The sequence below is a fragment of the Macadamia integrifolia genome, chromosome 14 (genome assembly GCF_013358625.1).
Source record: "Macadamia integrifolia cultivar HAES 741 chromosome 14, SCU_Mint_v3, whole genome shotgun sequence".
In the NCBI taxonomy this organism is placed as follows: domain Eukaryota; kingdom Viridiplantae; phylum Streptophyta; class Magnoliopsida; order Proteales; family Proteaceae; genus Macadamia; species Macadamia integrifolia.
Window position 1 is genome coordinate 26,087,752 of NC_056570.1, and position 10,385 is coordinate 26,098,136.

Here is a 10,385-nt window from a genome sequence, read left to right on the forward strand (position 1 = left end):
TCCTGTTTGCACACAGTCGTATGCACACTCAGCCTCTCATAGGCACTTCCAAGTATGCACACCCATTCCACATTCCACGCACTTCAATATCAAATGCAAACAACAAGCACCCACAACACAGGGTTTTTACGAGGTTCGATAATTTGCCTACATCCCCGGAGTAGTGCCTGTAAAGGCTTCGTACCTATGCAATACACTACTTTTGACTGCACCACAGTCGGGAGCACCTACACCCAATTTTCTCAAGCCGAAGCTGAGATGGCACTCATAGTGCCGATATAATGTGTAGCACCCACTACACGGGAGCACCCACTCCCGGTGCTTAGCATCCACTAAGCACACAATAAATAATACAATTAAATTGGGCTTATATCAATGCCCTACAGTCAAGCTCTGCCTAGCATATGCATCCACAACTAGTTAGCATGCTTACAGTTCATCCACAACTAACCTAGCATGTATACATTCATCCACAACTAACCCTAACATACATACATACATGTAATGTAAAATCCAGGGTTAGAGAATCTCACAACCGATTTCCTGGGATGACTGGAAACTTGTACTGACAAGTTTGGTGCTCACACCTTCTCTCTCCTTGGCTTCTTGCTTTTCAAAGCAAACACATCCTTGCTTTCTTCTCTTCTTCCTTGGCTTTGAGTTAATGTACCATTAACACACTTCAACCACCTCTTTTACCTTCTTTAATGGCCTAAGAACATCTATCATCAATAATGTATGTTCATTCAAGGACCAACAAAGAGGGGGAAGCTTCTCCTACCAAAACCGTAGGCTTCTTTCACTCAAAATCCATTTTTCTTGCTTCCATGGTGTAGGGCTTGAAAAAACGAAGAAGCTGCAACTTGGTTCACCCAAATCCGACTTAAAATGAAGGAGTTATGACCTTTTGAAGTTGGAGCAATGAGATAGCCCGAAATGGAATCTTCGTACGGGTGGCGTAGGCTACACCGGCGGCGCGCGCAACAGGGGCGAAATCTGACCGTAGATCTCATATACGAGATCTTATAATCCAAGCCGTCCGATTAAACCAACGGACAACAGATCCAAACCGTTAGATTTGAATCTTGATGACGTCATCATGACGTAGGCGCTGACATCGTCAGAAGTGTTGTCGATCTATGATTGGTTGCTTTTCCGGATTTTAAGGGAGCTTGTCTCCCCTCACAAAAGTGAAAATGCATATTGACCGTTAGATCCGAATCTTCCATGATGGCTTTAATCAGATTTCATGAGATCATTAAGATCGAAATCATTTTTATACTTTCTATACACGCGGGAAACACAATAACATACCTTGATATAGTGTAGCGCCAGTGCATCAAGAATTATGCATCTAACCAATCAAATCCCACGCGCAAGCATCTATCTCGTCCATATCACACCAAAATCTCAGCAGCCTTTGGATGGGCATCAATCCTACGTGGTCGAATCTTGGCCGTCCATTTCACTTCCCTTTACTCCTCTTTATTACAATCAAGCCCCTGCCTCCATATGTTTCAGTGCTTAAAGACCCCTTGCAACTCAGACCTTCAAAATTTTTAAATTACACAAAAGCCCTTCGAATTTCAAAAATAAAATCCGAAAAATCAACCCAACACCGAGAGCAACTGATGGATTTTCGGTTTGGATTTTCGAACCGACTTTACGGAAACGCTTATAACTTTTTCATACGATATCCGATCGAGATGAAACGAAGTGCGTTGGAATCGTAACTGGATGCTCTACGACTTTTCAGAAGACTCAATCATATGAATCATCCATGTAAAAGACTAAAATGCCCCTACACATTTCCAATGACGTATCTTTCTCATACGGAATCGGAATACGATGAAATCAGAACCATTGGAAAGATTGTATTTTTGTCGTATTGTTACATGCAGAACACTTCCTTTAAAAAATTCATCTTCAATGCTGAAACTACCCTCGACTGCCACAAATGACTTAACTTCTTCATACGGTATCGGAATGTGACGAAATCAAATGCACTGGACTAGGAAAATTACAATCTATCTTTTTCATGAAGAACTGATCTTCCAAAAATGTCATTCTCATTGCCGAAAATGCCCTCGATCGTAAATAGGCCAACACCGCCAGTTTTGACCCAGAAACCCGCACCACCTATTAATGATGTATTAAATCACTCCATGCATACCAAGCTGCTCTGTTATCTCATCGGTGACACTGGATACTGCCATGTCATCATTTTCATCCACGTCACCCAAACTGGCCACGTCATCACCGCCACGTGGCCGAGTTGCCAACAAGGACAACCATAAAACAACACTTATAACATCTCATAATGCACCACATAAAATTCATGATAGAGGTACTACAAAATAAAATATAAAAAATACATATCTGTGTTCCCTTAGGATCGTTTAGCATGAAAAATCAAAGGACTCTGAACTAGCTAGTTTAGTCAATTCAACACAACTCAAGTTCAAGGCAAGCTAGTTTTGACAGGAGAAAAATAGGTTAAGTCAAACAACTAGTTGACTCTGAAACATAATTTTAAAATCCATTCAGCTGCTGAATGAAATGAAAAAAGCAAAAAATTTAAAGGGGATGTGTCTACTTAGTATTGTATGGCCTGCAGCTTGTGACACACAATGAATGCACAATATGGAAACAGACCTTAAATGATCTTCCAGAATGATTGCACAAGATCCACACATACTAAATTACAACAAAAAATCAATTAAGAAACTTGCTACCATATTTGTTTGATTTAAATAAAAAAAAAAATGTGTTCATTTATTGTCCCTTCCCATCTTGTTTTGATATATTTAAGACATCTAACCAAAAAAAAGATATATTTCAGGCATAGGAGTCAAGGCAATCTACAATGATTTTCACAAGTTATAAATTAACATTTTAAACGACAAGCATATTCCTATACATAATTCCAAGATAGATTTATATATTATAGATGTACCTTCTTATTTAGTGTTTCCCATACCCTTGACATGTCACAAACTGATTTTGAGCAAACAGGGCACGTGAACCTATGATCAATATGAAACACCATATCTTTTTAATTTTTTCCCCCTCCTTTTCAAGGAAACAAAGAAGCAAACACATGTGAACAACTGGATCTCCTTAGCAAAACACTTACTAGAGGTGCTGCATCATCTCATTCAGACAGTCCAAATGTATTGTCTGTCCACATCATAAGACAGTAATATCTTTTGTCAAATGATGGTAGAATTCATGTCTCTAAGAGTCCCTTTTCTTTTTCTTGATAATGCCAGGTTTGCAACTCCAGAAATAAGACTTGCAAAACAACAAAGACAACCAACTGAAAATCTGAAAGGAAAGGGATGACAGAGTTATTCTTTCAATTTTCACCTCAATTCACCCCCTATAATGGAAAAAATAAGTAAAAAGAAAAGAAAAGGAATCTCAACCTTAGCTTCATTATGGCAATGCCTACAATTGAAAATCTCATCACAGCAAGGGACTCTGATTTTACATCTCCTTAGTGTTCACACCTACACATTCAAATGACCAAAAAAAAAAAAAAATTGAGAGAAATGATAAATAACTAAATCCCCATCCCAAGCTCTATTGATGATTCATCAGGTTCAACAGATTCAGATGCACGAGATGATTGTGTTCGAAACCACTCGACATGCTCTTCAGGTTAATTTCTTCTTTAGAAGAGAACCAATGAATCCCCCCAAAAAAAATAAACACGGAAGTGAAGAAAAGAACCCAATGAAGTTGAAACAAGTAGAGGGTTAAAAAGAATAATTTATAAATCAGAGGAGACAAAATCTGGTAGTGGAAATTCAGATCTGAGATGGGTTCTAGCCAACCATGCAATCCAAAATGAAAGGGTTGGCTGTAAGAGAGAGAGATCTTGCAAAGATATATACATAAATGCCCCAAATCCTGAAATCCTTTCTCCATTACCAACCACCCACCTCACCCTATTCATAAAATTATTCTTACCCTTGAGCACACTTCTTCCCCCCCCCAGGGAACAACCTTTCCACTCCACCCATACTTCCTTCCAGCTACTCTCCATATCTAGTCCTTTTCTTCTTGAAAACAGAGCCATTTCAAATCAAAGACTCATTCATCACCCTCACAACATCTTTACTCCCCAAATCTTCTTGGTTTACAGTCTCCCCACACAACCAAATGATGTCTTCCTCTCACTTCTACTATCCCACAGATACCTTTTTTTCATTTTTTTTTTCCTATTTCCTTTTCTTCTGAAACTGGCATCCTCAATAGAGACATATAAATGCACCTGCAAGTTAGAAAAAGCACACTTTGATTTGGGAACCCTAGGTAGTTGATGGGGAACATCCACCTTTACACCCCAACAAACCCAAACAATGTTGATAAAATCCTTCCTAAACTTCCCCTACCTGAACCAATGAGCTTTTTATCAAATTAATATTAAAAAGATCAAAAACCAAATCCTCGAAACAGAAATTACAAAAATAACTTCTAAGAAGATGATTGTCAGTTATAGATTATGCATTCTGGTACAAAGCAAACCTCACTATCAAATTCTCAAAACAAATTGATAATTTCATATATAAAATGATTTCTAGAATACAAAAAACCACTGCATAATGATTTCCAATTTTCCATTAACATGAAAAGGTCATCTCCAAGAATCAATTCTTGTTAATGGAAGTGGCAGTCAAAGACAGCCCGTTAGATTTTTGCCCTAGTTTATGAGATCAATTACTTGGTGGGAAAGAATAAGGAACAAGAAAACCGAAAACTATAAACCCTAATTTATGAAACGTATAAATGAGAGATTACCTGGCCTGCAATTTGTGAGCAGCGATTGATGGGTTCAGCCAGGGCAGTGACTTGCGGTGGGTCTCATCACCTCTGCGGCTTTCATCGAAGCCTTTTCCCTCTATTTCTCCCCAGCCGCCCCTCTACATCTCTCTCCCCCCAGAAATTTTCTTACTTGCTCTCTGCTTCTCTCCCTCGTTCTCTTCTCTCCCTCAGTTCAAGTTTAAAGAAACATAAGAAATGAAATTGGTGAAAAAGAAGAAGCATTTTCTTCGCCGGAGAGAGGGGACGGCTCACGGTGGGTTCGTCACCTGACCGCAATCTTCCCCGAGCGGCTATTGTAGAGCACCCCCAACGGCAGCAAAGCGTCGAGGAGGAACAGAGGAAGTGACATAGGTCTATAGAGACTGTGTCGTAGGAAATGGATGCATGGTCATGATGTTTGGATGTCATTTAAAGGGTTGAGATCACTCCCGACCATTGACTTTCTTAACTGGACTGCCGACCAGAAAAACTTTTGCCTATATATATATATATATTGTTTTTTTTTTCTTTTTTCTCTAACATGGTATCTATTGAAATGAAACTGATTGGGGCATGTGAGAGGCAATGATTTTTCATCATGATTTTTATTATTATTATTTTTAATTTTTTTTAAATCAAACGTAGACATATATTGAATTTGAGGATAAGATAAACACATAAACTCAACTATGTCCCTCGTTATCTCAGCATATAAATGGCAGAGTGGTGTGGGGTTTCTTTTCTGTGATCATCTAGGAACACCTAAAGTAGCCGTCTCTGATCCAAATGCTTTCTATGGTGTATCGGAGGGAGAGGCATTGGATATTTAGGAGGGTTTGTTAGAAGCTATTTTGGAAGGTTTCTACAAGCTGATTGTGAAAAATGACAGCCAAGAGGTGATTTCAGCATGCAAGGCTCCAACATATGCTACGACTTCGCAGATTAGGCCGATCATTGCAGATATACAGTATCTCGCATCACACTGTTGGATGATTGTACTTTTAGTATGCAAGGCTGTTAATTCAATCGCAGATTCTCTTGCTAAATGGTTCTCTCTATTTTGGATAGGATAGTTTGACCATTTTACTATGTCTATCCATCGGTATCTATTCTAGGAATGTAATCTGTTCAGATGAATAGATTATCTTTTTCTTACAAAGAAAAAAAACAAAGACAGTCAAACATAGGCATGTATGTTGCATTGGCTATTACCTGTGATATGCATAAAACGTAACTCACCACTCAATGGGATGCTGACACGTGGTAATCAATTGCTCACCCTACTTAAATAGAAATCAAGAACATAGTGTGAAGCATGCAACCTCGGATCCCGAGATCCGAGGGAGATCCTCCAACCCTCCTTCCACAATAGAGTCCAAAAGGATTCTATCTCTCTGTGAGAAGGACAGTACAATTCCTTAGAGGACGGGTATATTTCCCACCAAACAAGGAAGCTAGCATGACACGATTCTATAACCACCCCAAACTAGTCAAAATAGGAGGACGTCTCCTAATAAAACTCGGGATCCGACCCTATAAAAAAGAAGGAAAGAACCAAGCAGAGGTGAGTTTTCACACAATTATGCTAGCTACTACTCTTCTTACCCTACTGCTGTTGCGCTGACCCCTAATTTGGTCGTCGGAAGATTAACCCCAGAGTCTACTCAGGGCCTCTTACCCTTTATTTCACTGTATAGGATAAACATCCCAGCACCAATGGATCTTTGACCGCACTGAAATTGGATTGATCAAGGTCGATTCAAAGATGATTCGACCAATCCTGTTTTTGGAAAACAATGGGTCCTTCCTAGCTTTTAAGGTGGCAGGAGATCATGGGGTCAACTCTCAAGGGTGATTAGTGTCGATGAAAAGGGGCTTGGTCGCTTACTAGAAAAATGAGAGTTGCAGTTTTTGCGTCAATTGATGGGATAGAGGGGCTATGGGGCATTTCTCTCTGGTGAATTGGGATTGATCAAGGTCATTGTCCCGATTATTAATGGGATGGGACAGAAGGGTTATAGTTCCAAAATGGCTCTAGACACTCTAGAAAAACGAAGAACTTTATGACCCCTAACATGATACTTCGATCATTAACTTTAATTAGAATACAATAATGGTTCGTAACAAGATGGTTGATACTGCATGACTAGCTTGCGCACGTCCACCTAAGGAAGACCGTAGGCGAGGTGGGAGATCCCAACCCAAGTGTTTCTCGGGATCTAGGTTCCTGGTCACTCTTTTACGGTTTTACCCAACAATGATGGATTGATTGATTATAGTATTATACGTCCATTTTAAAAGGTGGCAAACCTAGTCGATCATCAGAAACATCAAAGACACTAACTAGTAACTAGTGAACGCCAAGATTAGTAAAAATATTTAGCTCTATTTCCACATGCAGGAGCCTCGTGCATCCGGTACATAAATAAGCTCGTCTCTACTATTCTACAATACTAAATAGAAATTCTCCACTACTCTAAACAATGCATCAGAAAATCAGGATGATCTGCTTCTTTGGAAAATGGACTAGAAATGGTAGATCTCTGGCAAGTCTGCACCATTCACTTGCGTGCCAGTTGGACATATAATTCTTTGCTCCATTCATACTCTCACATCACCAAGAAATCACTACAACCAAGGATAAGATGGGGAAAATTTCTCTGCTGCACACGCAATCAAGTGTTGGTAAATATGGAAAATATTTTCGGAAATCAGTTCAACAAACCCCCCTGAAAGAAAAAAAAAAACCACATGTTTCGGGTTTTCCAAATCTTCCAACAGGTGAAGAGCCGAATGAGATTAAGTTCATCCGTGCTGCTTTCTACTCGGTGCAGAGAAAAGATACCCAAACTCCCCCAACTAGGGATGTCAAAAAAGCCCGGTCAACTCAAACCAGCCCTAGCCTGCCCTGAGCCCGAACAGAGCCTGGGCTAAGATTTCAATTCTTAGGGTGGGTTAGGATTGAGATTTTCAGGCCCAAGGCACCAACCCAACCATGTTTATCAAGCATTTGATCATATAAATATGCTAATATTTATTAATGGGTACTTATAGAAAAAGGTCTTTCGTTTTTCACAATCTACACATACACAAAAACTTTGGTCTTTGACCTCTTCAATGCATCAAGATCGAGCAACCAAGTAACTGATAGTATTGAGTTGAATTAGATTGGGTCAAACCTAACCTAATCAGAGTTCATCAGGGCTGGGCTGGGTTGGGTTGGGCCTGGATTGAGATATCCCAGCCTGACCTAGGGCTGGTATCCCAACCCGACCTAAGGCTGGGCTGGGCTTGGGTTGAATTAAGAGACCTCAGGGTTGGGCTGGGTTTTTCCCACCCCAACCCAACCCAACCCAACCCAACCCAAAAAAACATAAAAAACTGAAGAGAGAGAGAGAATGCTTGACAAACAATCCAACCTTGATGTTGACTGCAACTGTTGTAACCACACATCCATTCAATAGTCTTGAAAAGTCAACAAAGGAAATGATATTCACACCAACCAGTTTGATTACATAAATAATTCAATCATCACCCTGGTCCAATAAAGATAACACAGATTAAGCGCAAGAGAAACCTCGACTCCCTCCCAATCACAAGCTGAAGCAATCCAAACAATCTAATATTATAGTAATTGTAGGCCAAGAAATTGGTCAGACCATCAAAACCTGGTTAGACAAGAACAAGTCCCACCACCAACCAATGCAAATCCAGAATTTCAATTCTTAACAGCTACTCACACACTGCAAACACATCCTCAACTTAGTTCTTTGACTTGGAATGCTTTACAAGCCAATCAATTACGGAGTCGATGTTGGTTGAGTTCTTGCACGAGATCATGAAGCAACACACTTCTCTATCAGTGATTGACTTGAGTCCCCTGCATATCACAAAATCATCAACAACAAATGATTCTTAGTACCCCCAAAGATTTTTTTTTTTTTTTTTTGTGCGAGTAAAATTAAAAAGAGAGGGAATATTGTTGGCAAGCCATTTGTATCAAGGTAAAGAAGATATGTAACATTCTTGCAAGGCTAACCTTCCATATGCCAAAGAGCTAAATTATTTCCACTTACATTTGATCTGTCAAGGCCTGTTTAGAAAGAGCTTCTGGCTTGTCAACCTTATTCCCCAGTACTAGCAATGGGATGCCACTCAGTGAGGGCTTGCTCAGCAGGTCATGCAGTTCACTTTTTGAGATGGACAAGTTATCACGATCAGCAGCATCAACAACATAACTGCAATAATTAGGAAAATGATTAGCTCAAGCAGGATGGGGGAGGAGCAAACCTTCAAGTTGAGAAACATGGATGAAATATTTCAGACCTCCCACCCCACCCCACCCCACACAGACACAAAAAGAAAATGGAAGGGATTACTTTTGTTTTAAAAAAAAGCTTCAATAAACTTTGGCTTCAAAGATGTGGGGTTTGTGGAAAACTTATTTTTATTTTTCTCAACAACGTTCACTCACTCGTCTCATGATATCCTAAGGTTGCTTTCTCAATAAAACAGAAGAGGAAAAAGGCAGAACAGGATGACGGATTCAATCTAACACCATAGTAGATTTCAAAATACTACCCACAAGCAGATCCATAGGAACTCAAACCAGCAGTAGGAAAACTTTCATAACCCCCAAAATAAATCTCAGAACGATCCCAAATTACAACCATAACAAAACTAAGTCTTCCCCAGTGCTCCAATCCGTCAATGTTTGTTTCCAATCCAATGGTTGGATATGCATATATGCAAAGACAAACCAACTTAGAAAATAGGTTTCAGGATTAGAAACAAAGCTACACACAACAGAACAGCATCAGAACCTTGGTCGAATCCCCATCCAACATGTAGAGCATAACAACTAAAAACCAGTATGATCCATTGATCAGATTCCATAGTGCATCAATTCAATAGAATAGAACCTATATAGCAGGATATAGTAACTATCAAGAACTGTCAATCCACAAGTCTGATCAGAGTCAAACTTTAAAACCAACAGGAATGTCTAGTCACTAGATCGGGGGTTCGAATCATGGAAACAGCTTCTCCACAAAGGCACATCTTCCCCTCCCCAGACCCTGCAGTAGCAGGAGCCTTGTGCACTGGATACACCTATTTTTCTATAAGTCTAGCAAGTAGGTCTTGACCCCAAAACCATTCAAAGGATGGATGATGAGATATTACCAGGTTAAAGTTGCAGCCTAAAAAACACCAAAACAGAGGTGCCTCCAGTCAGTATTTGTGTGCATCAGTTCGGTGACTTCAGGTTGTAAATACTGACACCTTCTATAATCACAAACAGCAGCCCAAAATCAACTGAAACAGAAAACTTACTCTGGTATCGCTGGAGAATAGAAGAAGATAGGAAATAGAAAAGGATAGAAAAGGAACTGATATGGTTGAGCCTCCCACCATAGTTGTCAAGGCGTCGCCTAGGCGTCCAAGCGGTTTTTTAGGGCCAGGGCGAGGGACGCCATTGCTGAAGTATAAAAGGCGGTCGCCTTTGGTATAAAGGCGTCGCCTTGGACGCCTTTATACCAAAGGCGACCGCCTTGGTTTTTTTTTTTTTTTTTTTT

General features: G+C 39.9%; 1 protein-coding gene and 1 long non-coding RNA gene across 2 annotated transcripts in view; both read right to left on the bottom strand.

Moving 5' to 3' along the window:
• Positions 1 to 3,084: 3,084 nt before the first annotated feature.
• Positions 3,085 to 5,188, bottom strand: LOC122060972. Its single transcript, XR_006134519.1, has 3 exons — positions 4,807 to 5,188; positions 3,429 to 3,512; positions 3,085 to 3,327 (listed from the first exon to the last, which is right to left on the bottom strand). It is a non-coding gene; the product is annotated as an uncharacterized LOC122060972 (long non-coding RNA).
• A 3,047-nt stretch (positions 5,189 to 8,235) lies between these two features.
• Positions 8,236 to 10,385, bottom strand: part of LOC122060771 (ADP-ribosylation factor-like protein 8b) — a 4,215-nt gene continuing 2,065 nt past the window's right edge. Inside the window, exons 2-3 of the mRNA XM_042623870.1 lie at positions 8,886 to 9,072; positions 8,236 to 8,689 (exon numbers count right to left, since the gene is read on the bottom strand). Of these exons, the coding sequence (XP_042479804.1) occupies positions 8,572 to 8,689; positions 8,886 to 9,072 (305 nt within the window). The 3' untranslated portion in view covers positions 8,236 to 8,571. The remainder of the gene's footprint in view (positions 8,690 to 8,885; positions 9,073 to 10,385) is intronic.